This window comes from Bos grunniens, chromosome 16 (genome assembly GCF_055505025.1).
Source record: "Bos grunniens cultivar Pamir isolate PY7600 chromosome 16, Bosgru_T2T1.0, whole genome shotgun sequence".
NCBI lineage: Eukaryota > Metazoa > Chordata > Mammalia > Artiodactyla > Bovidae > Bos > Bos grunniens.
The window spans coordinates 60,105,787-60,122,335 of NC_141180.1; the positions used below are offsets into that span (position 1 = coordinate 60,105,787).

Here is a 16,549-nt window from a genome sequence, read left to right on the forward strand (position 1 = left end):
TTTATAGAATGAACCAAATTCCCAGATTTCTGAAACTTTATTACCTATCCAACTCTTACTTCTTATTACCTATTACCTTACTTCTTCTTACCTAAACTCTTATTACCTATCCAACTCAGACTTTTAGTCTAGTCAGCTTGTATATTTTCAGTTTGTAACATGTTAGCTAGCAGGGTTCGTATTATGCAGTTCTTTAGAATCTTGTAGATAGGGGGTCTCAACTCCGCTCACCATCTGTGGCCTGTTAGGAACTGGGCTGCACAGCAGGATGTGAGCGGCAGGTAAGCAAGCAAAGCCTCATCTCTATTTACAGCCGCTCCCCATCACTCACATTACCACCTGAGCTCCGCCTCCTATCAGACCAGCGGCAGCATAAGAAATATAATGTGCTTGAACCATCCTGAAACCATTGTGCCAAAAAGGTTGGGGACCACTGTTCTGTTCACCCAACGGAGTGCTGGGCATGTCAAACAGAAGTTCGATATCTCCTGTTTTTGAGCCACTGGATGGCTCTTATTTTTTGTTTTGTTTTAAGAATAAGGGTAAAACTTGCTGGATACAGTTAGCATTATTGCTATTATTATTATTATTAATTAAGATTGGGCTCGGAGCATGTAACAAGATGCCCAAATAAACGATGACTTGAACAAAAGAGGGTTTTGTTTTGTTTCTTCCTAGTGTCATGAGGCAATGGCACCCCACTCCAGTACTCTTGCCTGGAAAATCCCATGGACGGAGGAGCCTGGTAGGCTGCAGTCCATGGGGTCGCTAAAAGTCGGACACAACTGAGCAACTTCACTTTCACTTTTCACTTTCATGCATTGGAGAAGGAAATGGCAACCCACTCCAGTATTCTTGCCTGGAGGATCCCAGGGATGGCGGAGCCTGGTGGGCTGCTGTCTGTGGGGTTGCACAGAGTTGGACACGACTGAAGCGACTTAGCATAGCATAGCATAGCATAGTGTCATGAGAAGATATTTGATGGCTTCGTTATCCAAATAAAGGATGGCAGTGTGGAAGCCTTTGATTCTTTTGATCTTTCACTCCTAGTCAAAAACTGGGTGTTGTTGCCTTCACCCCAGACATCCTGAAGTACAAAGACTGTACAAGGTACATACCAGCTAGTAAATCCCGCTGAAAGAATCTTCCATAGAAGCTCCATCCAGTGATTGACATACTTGTTATTGGCCAGGCCTTATCTCACATGACCACCTCTGTCTGTCTTACTGATTTTATGATGTAACCAGAGTTATGCTAGATATTTACTTCTTTCAATTTAAAAGAATTTTAAATTCTTTGAATTTAAAGCTAATTCTACTAACAAATACCCCCAGATATGAGGGTCTAACTCTGTGTTTTTTTTTTTCACTTGAAATACATATTGCTGCTGCTAAGTCACTTCAGTCGTGTCCAACTCTGTGCAACCCCATAGACGGCAGCCCACCGGGCTCCCCCATCCCTGGGATTCTCCAGGCAAGAACACTGGAGTGGGTTGCCATTTCCTTCTCTAATGCATGAAAGTGAAAAGTGAAAGTGAAGTCGCTCAGTCGTGTCGGACCCTCAGCAACCCCATGGACCACAGGCTTTCCAGACTCCTCCGTCCATGGGATTTTCCAGGCAAGAATACTGGAGTGGGGTGCCATTGCCATTAGTCAAAGAATATTATTGGTCAGAGTTGCAGGTTATTATTTGTGTTTTGTATAGCCATTCATTGAGAAAGATAGTTTGTAATATGCTAAGATTATATTGTTATCTATTCACTAATATTTGATTTGTTTTTCATTCATTCATTTATATATACTTATAAGAATAATTTGCTTGTTTGTATTTGTGATCTTTTTCTTTCCCCTCTCAAGTCATAGTTATGTGGTTTTAAATTATAGACATGTTTTAGTGCAACTAACAGTATAATAATCTAATCTTGATCTATATTATACAAGACTGGGTGGTTGCGTGAGTCTTTACTTAAGGAGAACAGCTTCTAGAATATGATATCTTAAGTGTTTTATTTGCTAAATATAAACCATGTTAAGATAATCAGTTTTTAAATATGGAAACTCTCAGTATTTTTCTCATAAATCACTATCAATGTATCCTTGATATTTTTAGAAGCAACCTTTTAAACGTCAAAACCAGCTGTAATTTTTTTCTTTTGATGTAAATTAAAATTTCATGCATCACTGTCAGCTTATAGTAGAAAGAAATAAGCTAGTTTTAAAAAAACAATTTGAAAATTTTGCATTTTTAAAAGGGCATATGCACAACTGATAGTGTTATAATGAATTATCAATAATTAATGTTTAAAGAAAATAATTTCAGCTCCTGAAATGTTGTCTTCATGTCTTCCAAGATTCAGAATAATTTAAGTATTTTAAATAATAAATTTAGTAAAATTTACCATTAAAAATAATAAAATAGTAAAAATATTTACTAAATGTTTACTCAAAAATTTATGGTAATTTTATAACTAAGCACTGAAAAGTTTTCCTAGTCTGCTTATATTCCCAAAGTAAATTTTTAATGTATGTGATAGAATTTCTGTCCAAAAAACTTTCATAACTTTTTTACATTATCAGTCATGTTCGCTGAATATCGTGACCATCTTCACTGCCATGTTACCCCTCAATCTCTTCTACCACCAAAAACAAGATTTTTTTACATGTACCAAGTTGTCCAGTGTATTGTAATTCTCGTTAGAAATGGGAATTATTAACTATCCTTTTTGTTTTTTAAGTGTGTTCTTTATATAATGTGTAAGCTAAGCTCCAAGGAGGAAACACTGTCCAGCTTCTATTTCCTGATATGACTCCTTATTTTATTTTTTAGATTCTGCAGAATTGTGAGAGATGGAAAGAGAAGCTTCAAAACACCCATTAAAATTTTTATTTATTGTTTGAAATTCCTTTAAATAGTTGGACATTATTTTTAAAAGCATTTTGAGTGTCCAGAGAGATAAAGGAATTTTTATAAACAAATTCCCTGGCAGGAGCTGCTTTGTGTGCTATATATTTCAGGCTAATAATAAGGGCTTACTGTGGGTCAGTATGTCATATCCCAGTGGTGTCTGGTGAGATGGAGGGTTATCTTATATGTCAGCTAGCTAACCCTGTGAACAGTTTTGAGCAGGCAAGATAATGGGACTGAATTCTGAAATGAGGGTTGAAATGTACTGGAATATTGTCACACATGAGAACAATAACTTTTTAAAATAAATGTAGTCACCTTCTGACATCATTAGGCATATTTGATAATAATTCTTAATGGGGTATATTTTAAGTGGATAGATTGGGTCAAGTATGAAGAGAATCATATATAATGGTATGTTTAAGATAAAAAAAATCACAAACTCTATCATGCACAAGAGATTTTTATTAATAGAAAGTTGCTGAGAAAAAAAATTGAAACTTTTTTCTCCTCTATTATGATTACTAAATTAACAGTACCTATTACTAAGTAAGTTTTCAGCTTCTTATAATTTTAAGTTTTGAATATAAAATTACTTCTACTCAAGCATAGATACAATAATATAGAAAATTTTTAAATTATTTTGTTTTACTGTGGTTCCCGATTAGTGTCTTCGTACACCATTACATAAAATGTTAATGTCTTTTTTTTTAGATCACTAATTCTTTGAAAGATTTTTAAATTCAGTCATCCTTTGCATTTCCCTTAAATATTACACTTAATTTTGAGAAAAAGTTTGTGTGTGTGTGTTTATAAAATGAACCTTAAGAAAATACTTTAAATGTAGAAGTGAATTATTTGATTTGAATTGAACAAGATAATCCACATTAATACACTTATGGCTTATAAATTGGAATTTTAGGAAATGTATAGATTTGGTGTGTAATCTAAGAATGTTGAAGTGGGATAAGATGATACAGATTTTTACACCATCTTATACACCTTTTATTACTTTAGCATCTATTCTTATAAAAGGCAGTTTTGTATGCACAATGGATTTTGTGTAAACATATGTAGACATATCCTTATATTCTTGAAGCCCATGGTATTGTGAGCATCATAAATGAGTGATTTAAGAAGCCTTTGGTCAGCCAGCAGAGGCCACTCACAGCTTGCTACTAAAACAGGACGGCAGAGTGAAACTCTTTCTTTAATCACTATTGGCCATCATTCTGAGCTGGTTAATTTTTAGTTCCTTACTCTAAAAAAAAAAAATTACCATGGAGCAGTGTGAAAAACAGTTGTCACTGTATTTGTTCTTTAATTATATAGTGATTAATCTTTTCTATTAAATCTTTTAGATCATCATTTTGTAGACCAGAAATGAGGATTTATACACTTAATAATTAGAAGCATTATTATTCTAATAGGCCAGTAATTCTAAATTCTTAATTATTAATGCTGACTTATTTTAACTAGGAAAAAACTGTTTAAAGTGAAGATTTAAAACAATTACATTGTTTAGTCTTAGAATGAAAAATATAAGAATTGCTAATGTTGTCATATATCTACATGTATGTTTGTATATTTCTGTATCTTCATCAGCTTAGCGTAACATGCAATTAAGAATTATTTTAAAGATATATATGTACTGCTGTTACTTGAAAAGGTACTAAGATTACTTCCAGATTACCTGGAGTCTGTGTGCAGTCACTACTTGACGTGATGCTAGCAGCTGAAAGGTTAGCATCTTTCTTTTGACACATACGATTTCTGCCAGGATGACTAATCCTCTATTGAAAGCCTTGAGCTTCTCTGTGCTTTATCTCCTGTGATTTTTTTTTTAATTATTCTTTTTTTGTTTGTTTTTTAATTTAAATTTATTTATTTTAATTGGAGGCTAATTACTTTATTGTATTGGTTTTGCCATACATCAACATGAATCCGCCATGGGCATACACGTGTTCCCCATCCTGAACCCCCCTCCCACCTCCCTCCCCATACCATCCCTCTGGGTCATAAAACCTTTCTGGATTGAAGGTGTAATCTCACATTTACATTGTTATCTGCTTTTGAAGGAAAAAAAAAAATAGCCCAGCTTCTCTAATTGTCCAAGTTCCTTCACATACTCTCATCATGAAATGTTTACTCCTCTCCAGTGCAGTTTTTAATTTTTTTCACTACTTTGCCTGTAATGACTTGTAGTGGAGCCATTTGTTATTCTTGTTAGTCTGTCTGTAACATGGACTGACAACCTTGTTTGAGATGCCATGCTCAAACTTGCCTGCGTTTAAAATAGCCCCATGGGGTACCCCGAAGTCGCAAGTAAAGACCAGAATGTCCTTGGATGTATACTTATAGGCTGAAGAGTTTCCAACAATATAATCTCCATTCAAGTCAGCATCTCCTGTGGCAAATTCCCCAACACAGGAAACATTTATTTTGGTGTATTGTCTCCTCTGTGTGGTCCTCTGTCGGGGGCAATTGGGAATAGAACAACTGAGGTTCAGATCTAGCTCTGTTTAGTCTTTGTAATCTGAGTGTTATGTGCCCTCACCTCAGTGAGTATTACTTTCTTCATCTAGTGTTTGAGAATAATGATGTCTACTCACTTTAGCCATCTTGCCTGTGAAAACTTACCTTATAAGCCGGCAAAACTGATAAAAGACTGATGACAACGTAATTGTCATCATTAATCACAATAGTGTTTCTACAAATTCTATTAATTCTTCATGTGTCATCAGTGGTCATTATCACACTTTCTTTGTTGGGTTGTTCATGCTTACATCGGCCCAAGAAGGGTTAAAAATTGCATAGTAAAAGTATAATGGAACAGTGTGGACCCTTTAACCTTGACAATCAGGTAAAAGTCATCAGATTCACTCACTGTGTTACATCTCTACTATGAAAATGAAAGTCATTCAGTCCTGTCTGACTCTTTGTGACCCCATGGACTATAATAGAGTCCATGGAATTCTTCAGAATACTGGAGTGGGTAGCCTTTCCCTTCTCCAGAGGATCTTCCCAATCCAGGGATCAAACCCAGGGCTCCCACATTCACTGGACAGATTCTTTACCAGCTGAGCCACAAGTGAAGCCCAGGAATGCTGGAGTGAGTATCCTATCCCTTCTCCAATGGATCTTCCCAGCCCAGGAGTTGAACCAGGGTCTCCTGCATTGCAGGCGGATTCTTTACCAACTGAGCTTTCAGGGGAAGCCTTACATCTCTACTATAATATAATCTAATTAACACAAAGGTTAAGAAAGTAGTTGCTGCTAATAAGACAGTTTTTTTTTTACCCCTGAAAGTCTTAACCAGTGTGAACTCAGCTGATAAGAGCAAAATTGGTTGTGAATGTCTTATACATAAAGATATGAATAATGATGCGAACCTAGTACATCTTTTTGTAATGTTACTAGATTTTATAAAATCCCAAATTCTGAGGCATCTTCTTAATTGGAAAACCAAACTCTAGTGTACAAATTTAATAATTTACTACAACAGTTTTTGCAATCTCAGGTAATTCAGTTGTTCTCAGAAATGATCTTCCATCCCGTATATTCTTTCTTTTTTTTTTTTTAATTTTATTTTATTTTTAAACTTTACATAATTGTATTAGTTTTGCCAAATATCAAAATGAATCCACCACAGGTATACATGTGTTCCCCATCCTGAACCCTCCTCCCTCCTCCCTCCCCATACCATCCCTCTGGGTCGTCCCAGTGCACTAGCCCCAAGCATCCAGTATCGTGCATTGAACCTGGACTGGCAACTCGTTTCTTACATGATATTTTACATGTTTCAATGTCATATTGTATATTGTTTATTCTTTCCAGAAGGACATTGTCTGAAGCTAATATTTCTGGTGGGCTCAGATCCAGCACCTTATCTGCACACATAGGGCATTCTAGTTTCGCCTATTACTTTTTTAGTTTCTTATAGCCAGTGAAGAGGATTTTTTGTAGTCTACTATGTGAATTCACAGGGCTTCCCTGGTGGCTCAGTGGTAAAGAATCTGCCTGTCAATGCAGGAGACACAGGTTCAATCCCTGGGTCAGAAAGATCCCACAGAGAAGGAAATGGCAACCCAATCCAGTATTCTTGCCTGGAAAATCCCATGGACAGAGGAGCTTGGCAGGGTATAGTCCATGAGGTCACAAAGAGTTAGACACAACTTAGCAACTAAATAACAACAACATATAAATTCACGTTTACTTTAATAGTAGTCTAGACAAATGAAAGTAAAATATGGATTAGTGCATGAATTATTTACTGACCTTTCTTAGGAAAAAAACACCTGCAAATTGAAGGAGTCTCTTAACACAGGACTTTATCATGATATCATAAAGATTAGTGATCTTTGTAACAATGTAACTAAATCAATGTAACAATCAATGTAGATCAATGTAACAATATAACTAAAATTACCCAACTGAATGGAATACCACTCATTATATAGTAAATTTTGACATGATTTTATGTGCACAGTAATAACTAGTAAATATCTGTTGAATTGTTTCCAGTAGAGCAGTTTGGGGTTTAGAACAAGGAGGAATCAGCTATTGCATCAGAAGCTGGAGAGGGATCACAGTGGGAAGCAGAAATGAGATTAGAGAGGGTTTTGAATGCATTTCTTATTAGCTTTAGTTTTGCTTTCAGTGAAGAGCTATGGATGGCTCTGGCATGAGAAAATCAACACATTGAAAAGCAGTGATTTAGAAAGTTGAATTTGGTGAGTTGGTAAGATGAATTGGAGAAGGGAGAAAGAAATTGCATACAACTCCCTTCTCACAGGTGATTTTCTTCCCCCTTATTCCTCTGAAATCAGATCACTGCTTTGTTTCCCTTTAATCTTATAAATGATATCCATTTATACTACCTGAATTTGTCCCTTTGTTGTGTTTACTTTCAAAGTTATCCTAAAGTAATTTCCACTCTTGTATATGTTATATTAAAAGTGATTCTAATGTTATTTTCTTGAATGTTTTCCATCCCCGAATAAATTGTACCTTTTGTGAATTGTGACCATTCTGTAATATTATATATGATAATAGATAACACAGTGAAATATTTTATTCATTCTCCCAACTGTCTTATACCAGTTTTTTAGAACACCAATATAAAACTCAGTTGCCCTCATGGGAAATATTTTGGAGAATCTTTCTCTATTCTCCTGTGTGTGATTAAAAGATGGACACTTGACACATTCATTTTAACAACTATGAATTAAAATCAACTATTCCAAGATGTTTAGAATATTATTTTCTTCCACTTATTTTTAAATGAAGATGAAGGTATAGACTAGCAACTACAGTAAGTTTCCTTCTACCTCTTTGCTTTCGTCTCCTTAACTTCTTGTCCCTAGGTTTTAAAGTTCTATTTTTAAGCTCCTTTTTGTTGAGTTGTTTTCCTTAATATCTGTCACATGTATTTGACTGACACATTTGTTGAATGTACCAGGGGGGCCTTCATGCAGAGCCTGCTAAACTTAAAAGGCTTGTTTCTTTCTTCCGAGAAGTTGAGTCAAATTAATAACAGTCCTTCGAGAAGTAGGAAACTTCTGGGTCTTGACAAACTGGCAGGGAGGCTCAGACAATGTCTCCCTGCAGCCTGGAGGCCAGGCAGATTTGATTGGGCCGTCCTCACAAAACTGAAAGGCCTTCTTTTGAATGGCAGCCTGCCAACCTAAGTGTTTGTCAGTGTAGGCACTGAAGCAGAATAACATTTGGAAGGCAAATAAAATATAATTGTAAGAGAGAAAAGTTGGAGGAGAATGGCTCTACTAGAGGCAGAGAAAGAAGCCTGGACGGATGGTTTCTTGGGTTTGTTTGGCGACATAACACGTCGTGAATTTATAGAAGGAATCTTACTTGTGGAGAACATAAGTGAGGTATCATCCGTATTGAATAAACTCGTTATTAATCTCATAGGACCATCGTGTCTCAGGAAGTCTACCTGATTTGGAAAGTAACTCATTCAGCCATCTTAATTATAGAAGAATGGGATGAGATGCAGTGGGTTTGGTAACAGTAACAAAATGAAAATGAGATATAAAGCCAACTGTTTTGTTTATCTTTGAGAGAAAGTCATAATATCTGTGTTAATAAATCAGTGATAGAAAAAATAAGAAATTTCTTTTAACATCTCTAATAAAATTGAGAAAGATACTTTGTCATTGAAATAATTTGGCTAAATTTCCCTTATATGGGTTCATATTGACCTTATGAATTTTGATGGTGTTACTTGTACAGCTATTACATTTTCATCTGCTGCTTCTGCTGCTAAGTCACTTCAGTCGTGTCCAACTCTGTGCAACCCCAGAGACGGTAGCCCACCAGGCTCCCCCGTCCCTGGGATTCTCCAGGCAAGAACACTGGAGTGGGTTGCCACTTCCTTCTCCAGTGCATGAAAGTGAAAAGTAAAAGTGAAGTCGCTCAGTCGTGTCCAACTCTTTGCGACCCCATGGACTGCAGCCCACCAGGCTCCTGCATCCATGGCATTTTCCAGGCAAGAGTACTGGAGTGGGCTGCCATCGCCTTCTCCGACATTTTCATCTACCACTGCTATATTGTGATCTTCTGAGGTTGATAAGTTGATTGTAAATAACAATAATGAAGACTGAGACCCCTGTGATCTTTTAGCATTAAAGTTTATTTCACAGTCTATAAGGTCAGAAGTTGACACAAACACTATGCTACCCAGAGACCATTCATTCCTATCGAACTTTAATTTTTTAAATAATTTGCATATAAGCATAGTAATGAAAAGAAATATGCTTACTTTATTTAGGGTTGTAGTCACTATTGATATAGTAATATTTAACAAATGAATCATAAAATTTCAGAGCATATAGTGTGGTGTTTAAGGTTATCATCAGTAAATATTGGCTAATTAATATAAATAATTAATAAAATAAAAACTAATATAAATGTTTGTCTCTAGCGTTTTAACAAACAACAAGAATTGGATTGTGGAGATACTGTTTCTCATGAAGAACAGAACACCTGTTTCCTATCTGGCCTTGTGAAATAAAATCAACTTTTTGTAACAAACTTTATAACATGAATATCTTATAGGATGTTTAAAGAGTTATGATTTTTTTTTAATTTGTCATTTCTTTCTAAGACATTTTTGAAATAACTGGAAGGCATCTTTTTTAAGAGAATAAAATAATCACCATACTTGAATGTTTACTAGAAATTAATAATTTGACCTGATAATTTAAATTGCTTCATTTTATTTTTAGAAAGATTAACCCTGAATTATGATTTTTAGGAAGAATTCTATAAGAATGTTTCTTGATATTTTATAATTCTTTGAAGTAACTACTAATAATCAATTGTATTAAACACATGTTTTCAAGTTTAAAATACACTGAAACTCTAGAATAGCCCCGATTTTCATAAGCTGAATTCTAAAATAAGATTTTGTTGTTATTCAGTCAGCAAGTCATGTCTGACTCTTTGCAACCCTATGGACTAGAGCATTCCAGGCTTCCCTGTCCCTTACCATCTCCCGGAGTTTGCCCAAGTTCATGTCCATTGAATCAGTGATCCTATCCAACCATGTCATCCTCTGTCACCCTCTTCTCTTTCTGCCTTCAATCTTTCCCAGCATCAAGGTCTTTTCCAGTGAGTCAGCTCTTTGCATGAAGTGGCCAAAGTATCGGAGATTCAGCTTCAGCATCAGTTCTTCAATGAGTATTCAGGGTTGATTTCCTTTATTCAGGGTTGATTGACTGGTTTGATCTGCTTGCTGTCCCAGAGACTCAAGAGTCTTCTCCAGCACTACAGTTGGCAAGTATCAGTTCTTTGGCACTCAGCCTTCTTTATGGTGCAGCCTTCACATCCGTACGTGACTACTGGGAAGACCATAGCCTTGACTATATAGACCTTCGTCAGCAAAGTGTTGTCTTTGCTTTTTAACACACTGTCTAGCTTTGTCATAACTTTTTTCTTCCAAGAAGCAAGAGTCTTCTAATTTCATAGCTGCAGTCACCATCTGCATGATTTTAGACCCCAAGAAGAGGAAATCTACTACTGCTTCCAACTTTTCCCCTTCTATTTGCCATGAAGTGATGGGACCGGCTATCATATTCTTAGTTTTTTTAATTGAGTTTTAAGCCAGTTTTTTCACTCTCCTTCATCACCCTCATCAAGACGTTCTTTAGCTCCTCTTTGCTTTCTGCTATTAGAGTGGTATTGTCTGCACATCTAAGGTTGTTATTTCTCCTGGCAATCTTTATTCTGCCTTGTAATTCATCCAGCCCAGCATTTCGCATAATGTGCTCTGTGTATAAGTTAAATAAACAGAGTGACAGTAAACAGCTTTGTCGTACTCCCTTCTCAATCTCTCTCACCTTTTTGGTAAAGGTGTCTAATACCTAAAGTAGCAAAAGATTCTCATTATTAGAACATTTTACTCCTGAGTCAGACCGGTGTCATTGACCTGAAAAGACTATATATAGATCTCAGTGTTTGTTTCATTTAAAAAAATTCTAAATTATGCCTATTTGAATATCTTTAAAAGTAAAACCAAAATTGACTTGAAATAATGAAATGGGATATTTACATCTTGTTAAAAAGGGGGGCTATGTACTAGGTAAATATGTAGACTCATTTAAATATCTACATTTGCTATTATAAATCTTCTGTGAGTTGTTTACAGCAATTGAATTGTGCTCATAGTTTCTACATATGATTTCTGAGAAATATATAGTATGATTATTTCTGACTAGATTGAAAGCTTACATTTGTATTGTGGTATAAATTAGTTATAAATTCTGTTTTATTGTATTCAGTTGCATTGTTTTTCATTGGGCAATTTATCACATGGGTGTATGTGAAATTCTTTCATTTATTAAATTTCAGATTATGTATCTCAAGCCAGAGCAAGACTTAAACATTTTTCCATAAGTATAGCTGCAGGTAAACAAGCAATTTTAGCCCTGAAAATAGCTTCTGCTTCTGTCAACATGTTGTTTATTTTTTCTCTGAGATAAAAAGTTCAGTTTTCTGATATTTGTACCAAGATAAAGTCAGTAAACAAGATTAATATAGTGTGGAAAAGGTTGTCAGCAGCCCTGGCAAAGGAAATAAGTTGCCTGTACATAGAACATACTGTAAACTGAATAAAAGTGTCAGGTCCACCCTGAGATAATGTGATCATGAACCTCTAACAAAGCATGACATAGGCACAGTCGGCTTTTCTCATAGCCACGGTGTAGAAAATGGATTACTGTATTCCAGGGTTACCCACTGGAGTAGCATGAAAACCTCATTCTGAGATGAATGCAGGATGTAGTCCTGGAGTTGAGCCACATGTTTACCTGTGGTGCTCAAACCATAGGGTTATTAATGTCATCATCTGTGCACATTTGCAGTATTTGCAATTCTTGGAATTTCAGTGTGTGCTGGCATCCTTGTTACCCGAGTGAAAGAAGATGAAATACATTTTTGAAAATGTTCATTTCTTTTCAGAGGCATTTGTTGCCTCATCGTGCCTTTCTGGATTCTGTATGTTAAGTGGCACTCCTGTAATTATAGAGGGTTTTGTTTTTATTTTTTAATATGATGAAGCATAACGTAAAGCCTTAAGTTGTAACTTTATCTCTTGTCAGCTGTGGTTGTGGATTCTTTCTTGCATGATGCTATGTTTATGTCCCTGCTGAGAACCCTCGATTAGACAGAAAAGTGTGACATTTTCTTGGCAAATGGGAATAGCTTGCATTATCAAAAAAGTTGAACCTTTAATTCTTTATCAGGTTTTTACTTTGATTTAGAAATAAAGGCATAAAATCTTTTCTCTTAAATGAAATTATTGTTCTATGTAAATACACAGATAATTCCTAACTTTATGGGAAAATGATAAAAAGGACTATTCACTGCTCCCTCAATTTAAATTTTTGTATGCATTTTTTACACACAGTTGATTTATAATGTTGCATTAGTTACAAGTGTACAGCAAAGTGATTCAGTTATATATATTTGTATGTATATATTCTTTTTCATTGTAACTTATTACAAGATAATAAATATCTTTTCCTGTGCTGTACAGCAGATCCTGTTGCTCATCTGTTTTATGTAGAGGAGTATGTACATATTAATTTGTATGCATTTAAGTGTGTGCATTATAATACATGTTATTTACATTTAAGAATTAAATACAAAGATGTTGTTCCTAGCAAATACCATCTTCTCAACACTAATTAAGTAAACCTCTTTTTTTTACATACAATTAAATATATTTGCATTTGTGTAGTATTTGGAAATGAGACTCAGTGGTCTAGTTCTTCAGAAAGTTGTTTTTTTCTATTATAAAGATACTTTTTAAATAGTCGTAAAATTCTAGCAGAGGAACTATGCCAGACTGAAAGAAGTAGTTCATTCTTACCAGGAATTTAATTATACTTTTGGTCCATGCAGTTGTGTCTTAGATTTTGAGAACTGTTACATTCTGCATTTTAGAGTGGATGTCTTCAAATGAAAACATCCCTATTATTCACTGCCTTTTTACAGACTCACCTGTGACTGGTTTTGGTTTTAAATCTCCTTTCAGGTGACAACTCCTGGCCCAGTCAGTAACAAGAGAATGGTTCACTTTTCTCCAGATTCTCATCACCACGAGTGAGTGTGCACTGTATAATCTTGTTGGACTATTCTGCATCTTTTTGGGGGGGAAATTGGTAACTATTGCTAGTAAAGACGGTTTAATTTAAATACACCTTGAAAAAGAGTAAATATCATCTGCCAATAACAGTAGTCTAATAGAACAATTTAAATGAAACCCATGGCAGAAATTTAAAGAAAGGTTTTTAAATACTGTCTGTCTTTTACTTGTGATAAAATTTGAAATTCATTTGTTATTGAAATTCATAGATTATCTTAAAGCATTTACACTTTCATTACATTAAGTAGCATCAGGCTCTCACTTCCTTCCTCCCACAGTCCTTTCTAAAGTATTGAAATGAAGAGTGAGTGATTCTTTCTCTCATTAATTCTGTACCCTCTGCTCCTGTCCAACATGAGCTGTGAAGGACCCAGAATGTATTTTTCATTTAACAACAAAAAGAAGAGACTAATTTACTAGATAATTGAAAAAAAAGTAAAGCTTTGGCTTAGTGAGTTTGGACATGAATTTGAGCAAACTCTGGGAGATACCACAGCACAAGTATCCTGATGTGCTACAGTCCATGGGGTCTCAAAGAGTTGGACTCAACTTAGCGACTGAACAACAGCAAATTAGTGAGTTATGGGGTGGCTTTCTAGGTGCTGATTCTGTTTCTAAATACATCTTTGTTGGAAAACCTTAAATAAGTTGTATATTTTGTCCCAATACCCTATTGTCTCCCATGAAGCTGGTTGAACTTGAGAAAGGCCATTAAAGTATGGAGTGATATGAATTAATTATTGAATGAATTTTTTTCTGGAAAACAATTATATTAGTACCCACTAGATCCTATTTTTTTAAATCTACTTTTGTAAAATGGGAGTATAATTGCTTTATAATATTGTATTAGTTTCTGCTGTACAACAGTGTGAATCAGCTACATGTACACATATATCCCCTCCCTCTTAAATTTATTTACTTATATAAGACATAAATTATTTGTTCATATGTAGCTTAGTTTATAAATTTTGTTAATATAATTTATGTGAGATAGGATTATTTATATAAATTATTTTTATATATTTATTTTTGTAGCTTACAATATCACAATCTTCCCTTTTAATAGCTTATCTTATTCATTTTTTATTATCCTATAAGACCTTCTCTATTTTTTTCCCTCAAACAGAAAAGAAAAATGGATAAAGCATTTGTATGTTTTCATCTCAGTCTTTGTTCTGATACAAAACCGATACTCAAGAAAATAGATCTGGAGCTATATTTAAGTCAAAAATTACATTTGATAAAAATGTTCAATGCTCTGAGGGCAAACGATCTCTTTATCACCATCATAGCCTGGTACTAGTTACTGAATGAGTGAAGACATGGAAGTTTGTATTTAAAATAGGACAAACTTGGTAATGTCAGTCGAGTGTTTCATCTCAAATTAGCAGGTCTGACCCTCATTTGTAATACCCTGACATCCTTCCACACCCATCTCCCAGTGGTTCTCAATCAATTAAAAAAGAGTTTCTGGGGATGGCACTTAGATGCCACTGTTTTCAGAGTTTCCCAGGTCATCCCAGGGTGTTTCATTACCATTCTCTCAGTGCTCAGGATAATGTCAGTCAATGACTAAAGTGGTCTACAATGGTCATTGTACTACCTTGCACTCTACATGCTACTAGTCCACTTTATTTTAGTAATCTCGTCTGACCTCCTCTTTTCCATATCCTGCTCCATTATTTTAACTAAAACTCCATTATATTGTATACGTATCTTTCTGCCTCTGTCCTCTCACTATTTCAGTACACACTACTTACTTCTGCTACTTAACTGCAGTTCTGATCCTTTTATTCCCCTATGAAAACTTCCAGTATTCTTCTTGACAGCAGAGAAACCTTAGCATCTGATTAAACACCTTCCACATTATGGCTCCAGTTTCCCGTCAGCTTGTTCCATTGCCTCTCCCTCGGAACACCCGCGTTCTGGCCGTCTGCCTCTGTTCCCTGAATATAACGTACTCTGCTTCACTGGCTTCTATAGCCACTGACTTTCTTCCCATATCTGTCAAAACCTTATTTGTTATTCAAGGCTGTTTGAAAAACCATTTATTTATAAGATGTACTAGGCACAAGTAACAGAAAATGAAATTAACATTAGCTCAAACCAAAAGGTTTTTTTTTCCCCTCTCACATGAAAAGTTAGGAGGAAGAAGGTTCTAGAGTTTGCCACTAGCCATAAAGATATTATCAGGGGCCAGACTGTTTCTCTTTTTCTGTTTCATCATCTATATTAGTGTACTATTAGGGGTATTGTATCAAAAGGCCACAAACTGGTGGCCTAGAAAACAAATGTATTGCCTCATAGTTATTTTCTTTTTCCATACTTTTTATTCTGTGGCAGAATAACATTCCTCTTGTGTTCTTGTACTCTCCCTTTAATTTTTTATATTTAAAAGTTTTTTTTCATTGACGTATAGGTAACACACAGTGATGTATTGGTTTCAGTTACTGAAGAGGCTATCTTCTCCCATTGTAAGCTCTCACCTCCTTTGTCATAGATTAAGCACCCGTGTAAGTGTGGGTTCATTTCTGGGCTCTCTGCTCTGTTCCCTTGATTTGTGTAACTGTTTCTGTACTGTACTGTTTTGATTACTATAGCTTTGTAGTATAGTTTGAAATCAGGGAGCGTGAAACCTCAAGGTTTGCTCTTTCTTCCTTAAGAGGGCTTTGACTGCCTCACATTTCTGAAGGCTGGACGTTCACAATCGAAGTGTCAGTGGGATTGGCTCCTTCCAAGGGAACTGAAGGAGAATCTCTCCCTTGTTCCCCCTTGGCTTGTGGTTGACTGGCAACCTTTGTCCTTCCCTGACTTTTGCTGCATCGCCCCAGCCTGTGCCTCCAGCTTCCCACAGCCTTTTGCCTGTACCTGTATCTGTGTCTGACTTTCTGCTTTTTGTAATGACACAGATACAGATATATAACAGCATTTTATAAGGTTGTATTGAATTAGGGCCTACCCTAGTGACCTCATCTT

At 35.5% G+C, this 16,549-nt stretch overlaps 1 protein-coding gene across 16 annotated transcripts in view; it reads left to right on the forward strand.

Moving 5' to 3' along the window:
• GPATCH2 (G-patch domain containing 2) overlaps window positions 1-16,549 on the forward strand; it is a 195,005-nt gene that overhangs the window by 100,811 nt on the left and 77,645 nt on the right. For all 16 annotated transcript variants that reach the window (XR_015143619.1, XR_015143616.1, XR_015143620.1 and 13 more), the window contains exon 6: window positions 13,463-13,530. Coding sequence is in view for 5 of the 16 variants with exons in the window: in XM_086345287.1 (XP_086201413.1) it covers window positions 13,463-13,530 (68 nt within the window). In the remaining 11 variants the exon portion in view is untranslated. The remainder of the gene's footprint in view (window positions 1-13,462; window positions 13,531-16,549) is intronic.